This window comes from Podarcis filfolensis, assembly GCF_964270895.1.
Source record: "Podarcis filfolensis genome assembly, chromosome: Z".
Classification (NCBI taxonomy): Eukaryota; Metazoa; Chordata; class Lepidosauria; order Squamata; family Lacertidae; genus Podarcis; species Podarcis filfolensis.
This window is the reverse complement of record NC_139617.1, coordinates 40,531,726-40,547,991: the sequence shown is the minus strand read 5'-3', so window position 1 is coordinate 40,547,991 and position 16,266 is coordinate 40,531,726. Positions and strand designations below refer to the sequence as shown.

At 44.3% G+C, this 16,266-nt stretch overlaps 1 protein-coding gene and 1 long non-coding RNA gene across 3 annotated transcripts; both read left to right on the top strand.

Annotated features, from left to right (window-relative positions):
* Positions 1-1,676: 1,676 nt before the first annotated feature.
* Positions 1,677-14,522, top strand: LOC310754914 (protein CutA homolog). 2 transcript variants are annotated; one of them, XM_083597465.1, is made up of 6 exons: positions 1,679-2,064; positions 3,948-4,096; positions 10,884-10,943; positions 11,078-11,123; positions 11,470-11,519; positions 13,065-14,522. In XM_083597465.1, the coding sequence occupies exons 1-6, from the start codon at positions 1,948-1,950 to the stop codon at positions 13,165-13,167; spliced, it is 525 nt and encodes a 174-aa protein (XP_083453591.1). In that variant the 5' UTR covers positions 1,679-1,947; the 3' UTR covers positions 13,168-14,522. The 2 variants fall into 2 exon arrangements, with proteins under 2 accessions (XP_083453592.1, XP_083453591.1); XM_083597466.1 differs by lacking the exons at positions 11,078-11,123; positions 11,470-11,519 and having other exon boundaries at positions 1,677-2,064.
* LOC310754960 lies at positions 4,410-6,422 on the top strand. Its single transcript, XR_014544110.1, has 2 exons — positions 4,410-5,012; positions 5,669-6,422. It is a non-coding gene; the product is annotated as an uncharacterized lncRNA (long non-coding RNA).
* Positions 14,523-16,266: the final 1,744 nt, after the last annotated feature.

The window sequence follows — 16,266 nt, the reverse complement described above, 5'->3', positions numbered from 1 at the left end:
GTGTATGCACTACTGTAGATATTTAAAGCACACGTTTCTGGAACGTGTCCAGAGGAGGGCAACCAAAATGGTCAAAGGCCTGGAAACGATGCCTTATGAGGAACGGCTAAGGGAGCTGGGCATGTTTAACCTGGAGAAGAGGAGATTAAGGGGTGATATGATAGCCATGTTCAAATATATAAAAGGATGTCACATAGAGGAGGGAGAAAGGTTGTTTTCTGCTGCTCCAGAGAAGCGGACACGGAGCAATGGATCCAAACTACAAGAAAGAAGATTCCACCTAAACATTAGGAAGAACTTCCTGACAGTAAGAGCTGTTCGACAGTGGAATTTGCTGCCAAGGAGTGTGGTGGAGTCTCCTTCTTTGGAGGTCTTTAAGCAGAGGCTTGACAACCATATGTCAGGAGTGCTCTGATGGTGTTTCCTGCTTGGCAGGGGGTTGGACTCGATGGCCCTTGTGGTCTCTTCCAACTCTATGATTCTATGATCCCTCCAGAAAATCATGGGGAACTGTAATTTGTTAAGGGTGCTGGGAATTGTAGCTCTGTGAAGGGTAAACTACAGTTGATAGAATTTGAGATGTAGGAGTTGCACTTTAAATGCTCTTGTATGCATCAAATAAAGGAATGAATGAATGAATGTGCAGGGTGTCTTTGTTCAAAGGGATTTATCAAGAGGAAAAAAAAGATTTAAGGGCAAAGTTTGGCCATATACCAACAATACAGGGAGATATCTAGTACTCACAATAAGGCCATTAAAGTTGGTCTGCTCTTCATCACTTGGGATAACATTTGGGTTTCACAACCAGTTTACCTACGAGATTGCCGTGTCCCAGACATGCCCAATCGACTGCTTCAGTTGGTGGATTTGGCACTAAGTACTACAGGTGCCACATAATAAATACCCTGGCTATTGAGATCATGTAGGCACCTTCACCTTTACTCTTTTTCGGTGCCTGCTTAAAACATCATTGTTTAGGTAAGCCTACCCAGATGCGTAGAAAGTTGAAGTAATTTAAATTTGTTTTAGTATTTTAACTTTTGGATGTTTTGAAGTAGGGCTTGGAATTTTTCATCATTTTACTGCTTCTTTTCTTTTTGTACACCACTTTGAGGGGGGTTTTCTCCATTTTAAGGAGTAGATAAATTTCATCCAATACTTAATTGAATAATAATTATATATCTCATTTACAAATTTATAATCTGCACTTTCATAAACACATAGCAAGACAGCGTACAACATATAAGGATAAAAATGATCCAAAGTTCCATAAAAACATCAAGATATATTAGAATTGGGTAAAGGAAAAAGGAAATCATATTGCAAAGGCCTGTCTAAACAAGTTTTCAAAGGATGCCTGAAGGAAAGGAAGGATGGTCATTATTATTATTACTATTATTTAAAAAGTTTGTTTATTATTCATTGGATTTGTATATGGGCTTTCTTCCCAGACAGTTTCAAGTACAAAGACATAATATAACATTCAAAATTGGGGTGGCGGTGGAGACTTCCCTTGCGTGTTAGGTAATTATTATACAAAATCAACTAATGTACTGTTTATATTTCGGATAGGTTTTGCAACAAGTGTGAATCTGGTTTACCCCCGCGGATGTCAGGCACCCAAACCAAACCGCTTCAGTGTCCCCAACCAAGCAAAATACTTTGAATGCCTTAGAGACGCTGGAGCGGGTTCAAATGGGGGAAGATGTACAGAGGAACGAGCCAAAAGGCAGGGCATCGGGGCTCTCAGAGGGGCTATGCCAGGGAGGCGGGCACCAGCCGCTAGGAAGGAGGAGTTTGCCAGCCGTCAGTCGGCTTTCCTTTGCAAGCAAACACACCATTTATTTTTGTTTGCTTATTTCACAGCGATAGTCACATCTGGAAAGGTGGCGAACAAGTGGGCGAGGAAAGGGAACCGCAGCCTTGGAGCAAGGGCTAGTAGCAGCCATGGGCAGGTGCGCTAAGATGGCAAAAATGCCGATGGAGTGGTTTGTTCAGCGTTGCCAGGCTCTCCTCGCGGCGTCTGGCTCGACGTTGCGCCAGGGATACTTGACTTTGCCGCTGGTAAGTTTGACATCACTACGTTGCAAAGTTGAAGAGCGAAGGGAGAGCCGAAATTGAGCAAAAGCAGGCGAGAGCCACAGGGGAATTCCCACAACATGACGTCGCACCTCTCTTCCCCGGCATTAAAAGACAAACTTTAAACTTGGCGGGGCGAGGGGTGGAGAGAATGTGGCTATCATATGGGTTTAAAACAAACAAAAATATTTCCCTTGAATTTAATGATCGTGGGGTTTTCTCAAGTTAAGTTTTACTCAGGAGTAGAGCCATTGAACTCAATGGAGCTAGGTTAGTTGCGTCCATTTTCAATGGGTCTACTCTGAGTAGGGCTGCTAACATTGGATGCAGCCTCATGAGCCAATGTCTGAAATAAAAAAAAATATAGCTTCTCTCTTTGGAAGAATAAAACTATCTCAATGCTTTTGGCAAGCAACACTGGTTCTAACGTCTTGAAAAATTAATGCTGTTTCTTGCAAAGATGATGTTGGCTAAGGACGATGCATCTCTGGCAAATTGCCATGGACATAGTTCTGTTTTACAGTGCAATTTCTCCTCGGAAATTAGCTGGGTTTTATAGGGTTTGTTCCCTGGGTGTGTTTGGCTTGTGCAAAAATTCACTGTGAATTGCAACTTTTCTTTGATGGTGTTGTAAAAGGTAAATAAGCTGCCCTATCAATAATAAACTTGAAAACTATTTTAATGCATCAGAAGAAGTCCTGGTTTAATTTTTACCGAGGTTTTAATGATTTAGCAAAACATTAAATTGCAGTTAATTTTTTTGTGTCTCTTTCTCCCCATTGGGGATTATGCAGCTTATAAATGAGTTTAACGCAGAGGTGACCCACCCCACGGCATCAGGAACAGGACTTTGCAAGCATGCATAAGGGTGGTTATGCTAGATGTATTTAAAAGGTTTCAGTTCTACCTCCCCATTTCTGTGGTGGAATAAGAAACTCCTGTGTTGCTCTATGGCAGGGATGAGGAACAACAGATATGGTTGCAGTACCATTCTCCTCATTCCTGTCACTGACCGTGCTGGCTGGAGCTGTTGGGAATTGGAGTCCTAATACATAGGGAGGTTAGAGCTGGAAATGGATCGAAAAAGGACAGCCAAAATGAGGAAGTGGGCAGAGGAAAGGTTTGTTGAGACAAAAGACGAATAAGTAGCAACATGATAGAGGTGTATGGCAAGGAGAAAGTGGACAGAGAATTTTTCTCTCTCACACACACAATACTAGAACTCAGAGACATCCCAGTGAAGCTGAAGATCGGAAGGTTCAGAACAGACAAAAAAATTAGTACTTCTGCACTCAGTGGCTCCCAAAATTGGGTCTCCAGCTGTTGTTGGACTACAACAGCATCCCTGACCACCGGTCCTTCTAGCTGGAGACCCAAGTTTGAGAAACATTGATTTGAATTTGCTCCCACAAGAGGCAGTGACGGCCACCAACTTGGAAGGCTTCAAAAGAGGAGTAGACAAATTCACGGAGGATCAAGCTATCAATGGCTACTAGCCATACTGGCTATGTGTTGGAGGTAGTATGTCTCTGGACAGTCGTTGCTGGGAATCACAAATGGGGAGAGCACTGTTGTACCTGGGTCCTGCTTGCAGGCTCCCATCAGGCATCTGGGGTTGGTCACTGTGAGAACAGGAGGCTGAAGTAAATAGACCTCTGGTCTCATCAAACAAGGCTCTTCTTATGTTTTTATGTCACAAGTTCTCCACTCCTGTGGTGTTATTAAACAAGCACTGTTTCCCTGTCTCCCAGACACATTTCCTGCTTTTCAGAATACTTCAATGACCTGTATTTACATTGTCTAAGTTTGGAGGCCTGTTCAGCTGATGTATAATCTGGTTTCTTCTCCCCACCCCACCCCTCCTCCAGGTTATGAGTTTCTCTTTGCTAATGTATCCAGTGCTGAGAACCCTTGTCCTCCATTTGCACTCTGCTGTTATTGGTAGCTATATTCCTGGATCTCATTCAATTGCACTCGTCAATTGCCCCAACGAACAGACTGCTAGAGACATTGCAAGGTAGGGTGACTTGACACATTCTTGGCCCAAGCGGGTCAATGAATAATTGAAATATACTAGTTTGTTGAAGTATTGAGTGGCTTGTTTGTGCTGTTGTTACATACAACTGAGAACAGTCCACTCTTTATTCAGAGGTTAAGAGATCAAGGTGGGATGGGAATGAGCTTCTACAGAGCAGAGTCATATTTCTCTTATACAGAGCTAGACCATTTGTCTATCTAGCTCTCAAGGATCAGAAGTGAGGGGAGTTATAGGCCAAGAATAAAGTCTAGGTCTGCGGAACAATATTCCTGTCAAGACAGGAACCCACCTTCCAGAAACAATTGAAGATTTTTGTTGTTGTTGTTGCTACAGGATTTCTCAGCAGGATAAATGGGTCTTTACCATGAATGTCCATTTGTTAGTGTTTTATTCTTGTTTTAAATGTATTTGAGTTTTGAGTTTTATATGAATTGCCTTCAGATGGTGGTTTAGAAGGTGATTAATAAATTAGGAGGAAGAAGAGCTGGAGGGTCACAAATTCATAGCCCTGCTCCAAGACTTCACCCTATCAAGCCAATATTCATAAGGACTAGAATCTTACTTCTAAAAACAAATGTGAATTTGGCACTTGTGTGGTATGGTAGCTGAAACTTAAGACACAGATTCAGCAGACCACATAAGCCTTGCCTGTAAGTTCCATAAAGGGGACGTGGCAAGCAGCTTTGAAAAGTCAGAGAGGGGAAATTCCACATGTCCAAAGTCTAGCATGATGGGATTACACCCAGCTTCTGTTTCTGAGTTTGAATGGTTCTCTGTTTCAAGCACTCTCTGCCAATGAAATGTTTACCAAGCAAAGCAGAGTTCCCTGGAGCACCTCTGTATAAATAGAGAAACTTCTCTCCACCCCACCTCTTGCCCCATAAGCAGAAAGGAAGTACGAACAGCCTGTTTTGCCCAGAAAATACAAACATGTTGTGGCAGCCTCTCCTTTCCAATATGAATATTCATCCCTTTCTGCTACCAGTCATGTTTGCTTGCAGTTAAGAGTGAGGCTTGATGTGCAATAGTAGAGTATCGGCTTTGCATGCAGATGGTCCCTGGTTCAATCCCCAGCGCCTCCAGGTGGGGCTGGGAATGACTTCTGCCTGCCTGAAATCCTGGAGAGCTACTGCTAGTGAATGTAGATAATAGAGAGCTAGATGAATGCATAGCAATCTGAGGTGGCTTCCTATGTTCTTTTGGGATAGGGCCATTGTTATGTACTGAGTTGAATAGGATCCAAACTGCAGCAGTCTGATTGGTCCTAGAACAATAGGATCCAAAAGGCAGCAGTCTGATTGGTCCTAGAACAATACAGCAGTATGATTGGTGGGCAGGAACCACCCAATCATGCTCCAGATAGAAGTGAATCCACAACCTGATTGGCTTACAGTAGAATTCCGGAATTAGCCAATCATGTGCAGCCCATTGTGTAAATAATGTATATAAAGCAGATACCTTGAGGGGACTTTCATTCATTCCTCCTCACCACTATGAGCTGAATAAAGAGCATGAAATCACTTTGTGACTCTGAGTATATTTCAGCCATAGCTCAGAGGCAGGGCATCTAGAAGTCCCAAGTTCAATCCCTCCAAGCTGGGCGGAGAATGATTCTTCTCTGAATCCATGGAGAGCTGCTGCCAGTCAGTGTGTAGATGATGCTGGACCGATGTTCTAACTCAGCAGAAAGCAGATTCTTGTGTTCCTGTTCGTGTGTACATGTCATGCACAGTGAGCAACTCCTGAACTCAGATGGTGAGCAATGATAAGTCTGGCTCTCAGAAGGAGCCACTGAGAAAGAGGAGAGAAGAATCAACATGTTTGGAGCAACTCTGAGGTTCACAGGATTACAACAAATCTAAGGTTGTTGTTTCTTTAAGCGATGGGTGGCAAAATCAGTAGCCATGGTATTTGGAGCATCCTGGGACTTTGCCTGAGTAAATCCATCCTCTAGGAAGCTGTCTGAAAGAGAAAATCCACTGGAGGAAAAGAGGTCACAGTACAAACAACAGCTGCCTTTTTATCCTACCCTTGAAAAAGGTCCCACTCTTCACTGCTTCTGTGTATGGGAAAGGAAATAAACTTATTTCCATGCATCCCCCACTGTGGAGGTTTTGACTGTCTGGACTTTGCTCTTAAAATGGTGTGCTAAGCGCAGCTCTGATCATGATCCAATATGTGGATTAAACATTGTTCAGTCCTTTTGGGAACAGGGTGTTTTTGCGAAATAACTTTGGTGCATCCACTGTCTGCTTAAGTAATGGTGTGTCATGACACTCCCCTAAATACACAACCTAAAATTGCATTGGGGCACACACAGAAAATGTCTGTCAAGACTGTTGCTTATTATCACTAAGGACAAGTGTTGTTTATTATCATTAAGGATCAGGCAGGACTACTGCAAAACAAAGAACTTTGTTTAAACAAGCTTTCTTTAACTCCTCTCTTTCTCTGACCCTCCTGCTCACTCTGCATACTTTCTGAGTTGAATCACTTCCAGGTAGCTTTCTCTTAACCTATGTCTTCCTTTTGTGTCACTAAGTTTCGCATGCTGACCACTGTCCTAGCTCTCTTACTTAGTTCCACATACATTAATGCATATTTCCTTTTATAACTTTAACCAAATAAAATTATTATTACAGTTAACTATATAGTTTTAAAAGTCCATATACCCCCGTGAATATGGACCCTAAATCGGCAACGTACAGAGAGTTGTTAATTGAAACAGAACACCATTTAAAATTGAAAGACTTTAATGAAGTTAGAGAGAACGTAACAGATTGGTAACTATATTTTCAGCTAAATGAAATGTTTAAGAATGATAAAAAGATGGGATTTGAGTATGAAATTTCAACTTTTCAGACAGAAATAATAGAAAATGGTACGAAATTATTATCTAAACTATACAATCTGTTGCTAGAATGGGAAACAAAGGATGAAGAGGTCAAATCAGTCATGAAAATGATGTATAGATGGTACTTAACTACAGTTAAATTAGCAAAAATGTATAAAACTAGGGAAAGCAAGTGTTGGAAATGTAAAGCAACAGAAGGGACATTTTTTCATATGTGGTAGGATTGTAAAATTATAAAGAAATATTGAGAAATGACTTATAATGAATTGAAGAAGATGTTTAAAATAACCTTTCTCAAAAAACCAGAAGCTTTCTTACTAGGTATTATAGGAGTGCACCTACCAAAATTACAAAAGAACTTGTTTATGTATGCTACAACAGCTGCACAGACTTTATTAGCACAATATTGGAAAGACGAAGGTGTCCCATTCAAAGAAGATTGGCAAGTTAAACTAATGCACTATGCTGACATGGCAAAATTGACGATGAAATTAAGAGGAAGAGACAACAATGAATTTAAGGAAGAGTGGAAGATGTTTATTGCATATATACAGAAGCAATGTACACAGGCTAATACATTAGCAGGGTTTTAAGTTTACTTGTAATTTTACAATGAATGGATAATAGGTGATTTAAATATGTTATAAATTTAACAATGGACATGCAGCATGTTGATAAATAATAGAACCAAGGAAGGGATTAGACTGAGGGAAGTCAATCTGGTTTGTTTGGTTTCTGTGTTTTTGTTTTTGTTTGTTTTTTTGGAAAATCAATAAAATATTATTTTATAAAAAGAAGAGCTGCTTCGTTCCATATGCATTGATACAAAGGCAGTGGTGACTGGTGCCCATTGGAACTGATAGGGTGCATAGGAGACAGCTATGCATGGGCACCCACAGTAATATAATTGTAGGGGCTGGGCACCCACACAATCAATGAGAAAAGGCAGCAGCGGTGCTGCCTCTGAAAGAGAAGCAGTTCAGCTCCGCCTTCTGCAGTCAGCGAGATGCACACTTTTCCGGGGGGGGGGGGCATCAGACGCAGAGGCAGAGTCCAAGCCCCTCTGTGGAAAAGGGTGGCTCACTGGCTGTGAAGAGGGGGAGGAAGAGGAGCTGCCGCTGGTCGCCACATTGCAGACATTTGATGCCATACGTAATGCAGACATTTGATGTCATACGTACATGCCTGCATGTAGTGCATGGGACATCACATGCACCATGTGCAGGTGTGTGCATGTGATGTCACACGTCTGCATTGTGGCAGCGGGCACCCAGAATCCTGAAGGTGAGATGGCATCGCTGATAGGGTGAAAGCCCAGCCGTAGGGGGTGCCAGAGCCAATGCTAGTCAAAGCCAAATGATTATTCTTTTGTCACCATCCTCCTCCCTGCTGAATCCTGCAAGGGAACACTGAGACTAGGGAGGAGTAAATTGGCAAGCAGTGCCGTGCCCTAGGTTGGTTGTAAGTATGAAAGCAGGTGCAGGCAGGTGGAGTCTGTCTGAGAGCATACAGAGGCTTTTGGGATTGTTCCCCATTTGCCCTAAGGGACTAGCCTCTCTGTAAGGTCCCACCCACCTGTCTGACATGCTGGTTGTTCAGATGCGAGTAGCATGCGTTTTATTTTATTATCAGGGAGCAACTTTGGAAGGGCCTTAACACTTAACTTTGCAGAGTGGGCAGTACCAGCTTTGTGTTTCAGAGGCGGGCAGCAGTTTCCTATAGAAGGTGTTTCTCCCTAACATTGAAATCTGATGCCTACCTCCCTTCAGTGGGGAGTAAGCCCCGCTGAACACAGCAAGAATTACACCTGAGTGAGTTACAAATAGACTTAGGATGCACAGTGAATGGCGTTTCCTTCCCAGTCTCCTGAGGCTAGGCTGAATGGCATGAAGCTGTTGTCTGTCGCCATTCTGGGTCCTTGGGTCCTGGAGCTGTAGCCTGGATGCGCAGTGCGATGCTGTGTTGCCTGTGGTGGCTGTGTGCAGTGCGCGGTGGACAGCTCAGCAGGATCCCATCCTCGTCGCCAGTGAAATATACTCGGAGTCCTGTAGTGATTTCATGCTCTTTATTGCAGCTTGTAATACAGTGCTTGAATTGCCCCCCCCCCCAACCTCAGGCTTTTATATACAGTCATACCCCGGGTTGAATATGCTTCATGTTGAGCGTGTTCAAATTGCGCTCCGCGGCAACCCGGAAGTAACGGAGCGCGTTACTTCCGGGTTTCGCCGCTCGTGCATGCACAGACGCTCAAAATGACATCACGCGCATGACATCATCCGCTCCAGAACGGATCCCGTTCACATCCCAAGGTACCACTGTACATTATTTACGCAATGAGACCCGTCTGATTGGCTGATTCTGCTTCCCTCCTGGAGCCTGATTGGTCTTCTCCTGCAAACCAATCAGCTGTTGCATTCTAGGATCCTACTTGCCTATTGTTCTAGGATCCAAGCTTAGTACATAACACCCAGGGTTTAACATCTTGCTTACACCTTGGATATTTCGAATCTAACATTTTCCTTCTGAGATTTGTGGCAGAGGAGACTGTACCATAGTGTAGGCTGGGCTATTAAGATACTGCCCTGTCAGTTCCAGTCTTTCCTCACCTGCCTGTTTGCTTACATCCAGCCCCGGGGGTGATACTAATCATCAGCTTCCTCCTCCTTAGTCCCCTTGCAGTGGCGTAGCGTGGGGGGTGCAGGGGGGGGGCCGGCCGCACTGGGCGCAACATCTGGGGGTTAGGGTTAGGGGGCGCAAATCCACGGGTTAGGGGGCACAAATTACTTGCCTTGCCCCGGGTGCTGACAACCCACGCTACGCCACTGTCCCCTTGCAGAACTCTATATGGAGGAAGATGAAGACAAAACTAGAATTATTTGGTTCTGACCACTCCCTGCTTTCTGCCCCACTGGTGTCCTGATCACCACTCCTCAGGAGGAGCTCAGCAGCCTGACTATGGTTTAAGCCATTTGGCATGCAGCACAAAGTGTGCCTATTTATATTCCCCAGGCATTCCAAGACGCAGCATTGCAGTGGGAGTATTAGCAGCCAGTACTTTCTTGATCATCTGACTGTAAATGGTAGAATATAAAATGCCCTGAGATCTATAAATAGAATACAGAAAACAAGCTTATTCAACTCTGGGTGAATTTGAGAGAGAAAAGTGGGAGAAAGCAAATTCCAGACTAGAGATTATTTGGGAAGGGATTGCAAATAATTGCAGGCTGCATAATAGCATTATATAAATGAATGCTGAGGCTGCCTTTGGAACACTGTGCCCAGTTTTGGTTGCCCAGTCTGAAAAAGGTTATCACAGAGCTGGAAAAGGTGCAAATAACAGCAATCAAGGGGTCGAAAAGAAAAATGTAGCCCCTAAGAAAAAAGGCTACATTAATATTTTTTCCTTAGTTTATTTAAAGTAACATGAGGATCGTGATATAAAACAAATGTGGGGGAACTTTTTCAAGCTGAGGGCCACATTCCCTTCTAAGCAACCTTTCGGAGGCCACATACCAGTGGAGGGAAAGGCCAGAGGCAATAGTAGGCAGATAAACAAATGCAAATTTTACTTTTGTACAGTAGGCTGCTTTCTGCTATACACTCTCACACACCTCTGTATCCTCCATCCAATAAATCAAGAGGCATGATCAGAGTTCAAAGACACATTCCAGCCAGGCAAAAACACTCAAGGAAATTGAGGGCAGGGCCGGTGAGGGATGTGGCTGGGAAAAGAGAAGGTGACTAAGGAACCTGGAGAATGTCCTAAGGGCCAGATAGAGAGACCTCGAGGGCCACATTTACCCCTGGCCAGGCCTGAGGGTCACCACCCCTGTCATATCACAAACCTGATGACACTGGGAAGCCAGTTGCAAGGATACTTACCTGCCGATTAACCTCTTCTGTTTCTCCTAGGGCAATTATGGAGAGGAAATTGGCTGCTTGCGTGAATATCCTCCCCAAGGCCTCATCCATGTGAGTCAAGAACCAAACCCATTTGACCACTCTGGAAGAATCATGTGTGATTGTACATCTCTGAGGATACTCTGCATGTTTTGTTTGGTTGTTTGTAATTTTTAAGCATACTTTCTTCTTGGCTTTTTGTATAGGTATATTTGGAATGGAGAGATAGAGGAAACTACAGAGATACTTCTGGTAAGTACAGCGGTGGCTGGTCCATTAGAGTGAATGGGGCACCCTCAGCCAGCCCTCAGCCAGCCCCCACCTGCCTGCCTCCTTCCTTACAACTAGTCCAGTTTCCTCCCTCTCCCCTTTAATCTCACTGTTGCCCCTTGTAGAACTCAGCAGAAAGGATGGGGGACAAAACTAGATGGAAACAAATTATTTTGAATCCCAATATCAAATTTTACCATCATTCATTATTTCATTTCAGCTTTGTCCAGCTACAAAGTGGTCTGCTTGGCTACAGCTTCACAAATAGACCTTATCATTAATGCATTGTGGTGATGCCTAATCTACATATCTTCCTTTTCTGTTACAGCTGATGAAAACAAGGACCTCCAAAATCAATGAGTTGTCAGAATACATCAGGTGAGGTTTCTTATGTGGCTGGTTTTGTTTATTGGTTTGTTTTGTTTTTGCAGAGGGGCAGGGACACGACACAGCTTAAATCTGTCCCAAAGAGTTGCTTGCAGCTAGTGATGGCGGGCTCCTATTAGGACTGGTAGGGCAGAAGGCAGGGAGTCCAACAGCTGGTGGTGCCAGAGCAGCAGAGCCAACTGCCATCCTCTTCCCTGCTGAACTCTACAAGGGCAACACTGAGACTAAGGAGGCAGAAGCTGTAAGCGAAGGCCACCCCCTAGGTAAGAAGGCAGGGCTGGCTGAGAGCAGGCTGAGGGTGATGGTGCAGTGCCCCATTCACTCTAATAGACCAGCCTCCACTGCACTTATCAAAAGGATCTTTGCAGCTTCCTTTTTATCTCCATTCCAAATACAGTGGTACCTCGGGTTAAGAACCTAATTCGTTCCAGAGGTCCGTTCTTAACCTGAAACTGTTCTTAACCTGAGACACCACTTTAGCTAATGGGGCCTGCTGCTGCCGCACTGCCACCGCGCGATTTCGGTTCTCATCCTGAGGTAAAGTTCTTAACCCGAGGTACTATTTCTGGGTTAGCAGAGTCTGTAACCTGAAGCGTCTGTAACCTGAAGTGTCTGTAACCCGAGGTACCACTGTATACCTATACAAAAAGCCATGATGAAAGTCTCAGCTTGGTGAAGCAGTGCTCTGTAAATAGAAGCTGCTGTGTGACAAGTTTAAAAGTCACACACACAAAGTTATCAGATGGACAAGCCAGTCCTCAAAGTAAGGTGGCCCACCCACTGGGCACACTCTGGTTGTGGGGCCCTCTATGCTGAATACCAAATCTGCAGCTGGTTGCAGGTTTGAGTAGGCTCGCTCAGGTTTTTTAGGAAGTGATAACAGCCTGAAAGCACTCCCAAGCAGCTGCTGACTGCCATTGTGATTTCCCACAATGCAGTGTTACTCCAGGGCATTGTGGGAAATGAAAATGGCTGTTTGTTGTAGACCCACCTGAGGAGGTGGGTGGGGCCCACATTGACACAAGTGGGCACTGCCTTGATGTTGGGGCCTTGTCAGCTGCCCTAGGATACCAGGAGCCTACACCAGGCCTGACCAGATCCCACACATTCATGGTACTGTTGAGTGAAAAACACAAGCACGGTTTTGTCGCCCTCCAGTCTTCTAATACAACAGTGGGAAGCCCACCAGCTGTGGGCCAGATTTGGCCCACCAGACCTCCCAATTTGGCGCATTAATCAGTTTTGCCCTAGTCACACCCATCAGCCTCATACCTGAGGTCATATGGGTGAGGTAGAGTTGCAGGGAGTTCAATCCTGCTTAGTTACTGTCTTCCCACTCCTGTTGGCCAACCGTCCATCACCTGACATGATTGACAAGTGCGTGGGCCTGCTGGCTGGAGCTTTATCTTCCCCTACTATCCCAAAATGCTCCTGCACGCCTGTTCTGATATGTGGCTCGTATACCCCTTTTACCTGTAAGAATTCCATTCTCGCTTCATAGTAAGATGCAGATAATCTGTGCATTTCTTCCCTCAGCTCCTTGCATCCATTCGCAATCCCCGAATTTATCAGCCTGCTCATTGACCAGGGAAACCCGGCCTATTTAAAATGGATGGAGAAGAGTATCCCGTATGATTAGCCATCATCATCCAGAAGATGCTTCTGGACAGACTTTCCCAAAGGACTTGTGGATATTGCCAGCTACCATAGCATGACAGTACTCTCTTTTCGCAGACATGGTCAAGGTGGAAAAGCAACTGAGAATGCTCCGTTAGTGGTTCTGAGTTGCATGAGAGCGGGGTCCTCTCTGGAAGAAACAGGATCTTTGTGTTGCAACTTGCTCAGTCTTGCAGTTTTTGGTTTAACATTTTGTGGCTATAATTCTCCAAAGAAAGTAGCTGTACAAGAAGCAAAGTCTGAAATGTCTCCTAACATCCAGACAGGCTTGCACAGTTGCCTCTCTCACATTTTCGCTGGTATCTCAGAAACCAAGAAAATGGAGTTTTAAGGAATTCGGTGAACAAGAAGTAGCAGTGTGAGCCAACCCTAAGATTTGGTTTGGACCCTGATTAGGTGCTTCGGAAAACAGCTCAGTCTGAGACACTTCATGGGCTGCCCAATTTGGCTTGGGAGGTACGCAAGTCTCCTTCATTTCTACCCACTCCATTCACTATTTCGGGGTGGCAGGGGAGGGGAGGCTATAACTTTGTTTGCTTTTTTGCAAAAGTGGGTGAAATTTACAGGCATTGCAATGGATAATTTACAAGCATTGCAATACCAAATTACAAGTAAAGAGGTCAAAGGGCTTTCGTACTAGACACTGTTAGAGACTGAGTTTTAAAAACAAACAGAAACACCTATAATTTCTTATTTTGGGGAGAACTGAGTGAAATTTGCAGCCACGATAATCCCTTATGAGTGCATGACACTTACTCAGAAGAGGTTTTCCTGCAAGGACAGCTGCCATAGGTTGGGGGGGTGTAAAAAAGGAATCAAGACCCTGATGTTGGGAAAGATGGAGGGCACAAGGAGAAGGGGACGACAGAGGACGAGATGGTTGGACAGTGTTCTCGAAGTTACAAACATGAGTTTGACCAAGCTGCGGGAGGCAGTGGAAGACAGAAGTGCCTGGCGTGCTCTGGTCCATGGGGTCACGAAGAGTCAGACACGACTAAACGGCAACAACAACAAAAAGGAATCAACCTTCTTTGGTGTTTTGTCAGCAATTGGGTCTGAAAATTGCAGACATGAGATAGGTGACTCTGAATCAGAGATCTGCCAAATTGCAGACAAATAGGTTCAGGGGTTTGGTGGTTTGATTTTGGCGTGGGAAGAATGAAAAAGGATTATCTTTCTAGTGGGCTTCAGGGGTTCCCACTTCAGCTTGCACCCACCTCTGTGGAAAATATTAATCACCTCCAAAAAACCTAAAAACCTTCTCATTCTTTAAATTCCCTATTCTGGCTTCTCCCTAAAAATAAAAATATATAAGCACCTCTCTCTCTTTCTCTCTCCTCTGAAAAATACTACTCACTCCCAATTCCATTTGCCTAGACATAAATGGATTTTGCCTGTGCTCCTTGCACACAGACTAATCTCATCAAATTCAATGGGTGGCTGCAAATAGTTCCATCTCATTCCAAAATGGCAGCCTTTCCCGGCCTGGTGTCCTCCAACATGCTGTCCTTCTTCATGCTGTCCGAGGCTGGGAGTTGTAGTCCAAAAGATACTGGAGGACACCAGGCTGAGGAAGGCTGGCACAAAGGCTTGCACGATCATTTTAAGTGCATGGGAAATTCCTCTTTAATCTGCTGTCAGTCCATTATGTGATAAAGCTCCTACAACATCTGGAAATGGATTATGCTCTCTTCCCCTCCTCAAAGTTATTAGAGCTATAGTAGCTAAAGCAAAATGTGTGTGTGTGAAACTAATCTGTTTATTCCTCCGCCTCTTAAAATGCAGTTGTCATTCTCTACTCAAAAACTGAGAATTGAGGGGCAGAGGATTTTTTTTATTTTTTTTTTGTTCTGCTACCAGGAACAAGCCCAGTTGATTTTTTCAACTGGGAAGGGGGGGGTTCAGTGCAGTGGAAAACTGGCAGATGTGCAAAGGATTGACCCATGACTGCCCTACAACCCACCATACCCCCTGCCACAAATGTGTTGGTTTAAGAACATTTCTATCCCACCTTTTTGTTTAGAAAGCAAACACTTCAGACCACTTATGGCACCTGAAAATTTAAATACTGTAGCCAACGAACTATCTCCCTGCCTGCCAGTGTTGGGCAAGAAACACATGTGTCCAACTAACGTCTGAATAATGCTTTCTGAAGCACAAGGGTAGAGATCTTGAAACCTTTCAGATATTGCCATGCTAAAGCTCCCATCGTCACTGGAAGCAGAGTCCCATCAACATGCAGGGGAACATTTTCTCTGCCCTTTGTCTACCACAGCTCAAGAGCTACATGCCCTTGTGGGCAACCTCACGAGGGCCATATGCCACTGGTGGACAGGGCCAGATGCAAAAATGGATGGAACAATGAATGTAAATTTCATCTTTGTGCAGTCGGCTAATTTCTAAGTGCACTCACAGATATCCTCCTGCGTCCTCCCCACCCAGGCAAGCAAGATGCATTGCTCGAGGACGCACTGTGCCCAGGCAAAAACACTCATGTTAAGAAACGAGGGTGTGGTCTGAGCATAGCTGTCAACTTTTCCCTTTTCTTGCGAGGAATCCTATTCGGAATAATGGTATTTCCCTTTAAAAAAGGGGAAAGTTGACAGCTATGGGTCTGAGAAGAATCCCAAGGGTCAGAGAGAGAGGCGTGGAAGGCCACATTTGCCACTTCCCCCACCCCACCCTGGCCTACATTTTCCCTTTGTTTATGCCTTTGCCTTGTTCCTTCCTCCCCACTCAACCCAGGATCTCCCCCCTCCCTTCTGGTCTTCCCCCCTGTGAATATCCCCACCCCCAAATCCATCACCTCTGCCAAACATCTCACTTTGCTTTGTGCGGTAGAACCATCTCCATCCCAAGAAACACGAATGCCGTGGTGAAGTTGAAAAAAAACACAAACCACTTTATTTTTAATAATAATCGCACATCTGTCATATTAATTACAACTTGAATATAACAAAACAAAAGGTCAGTCATTAAAGAGCAGCAAGTTGAAAGACTGAATCTTTTCTCTCTCTGGTTTTAATAAGAAGGTGCACAGAAGCATTAAGAACATCAATCC

Excerpts from the sequence above, each read along its gene's own strand:
- LOC310754914 (XM_083597465.1), top strand. The coding sequence starts at position 1,948 with ATGGGCAGGTGCGCTAAGATGGCAAAAATGCCGATGGAGTGGTTTGTT. Across the intron at positions 4,097-10,883 it reads ACTGCTAGAGACATTGCAAG|GGCAATTATGGAGAGGAAAT; the intron begins GTAGGGTGACTT and ends TGTTTCTCCTAG. Across the intron at positions 11,520-13,064 it reads GAGTTGTCAGAATACATCAG|CTCCTTGCATCCATTCGCAA; the intron begins GTGAGGTTTCTT and ends TTCTTCCCTCAG.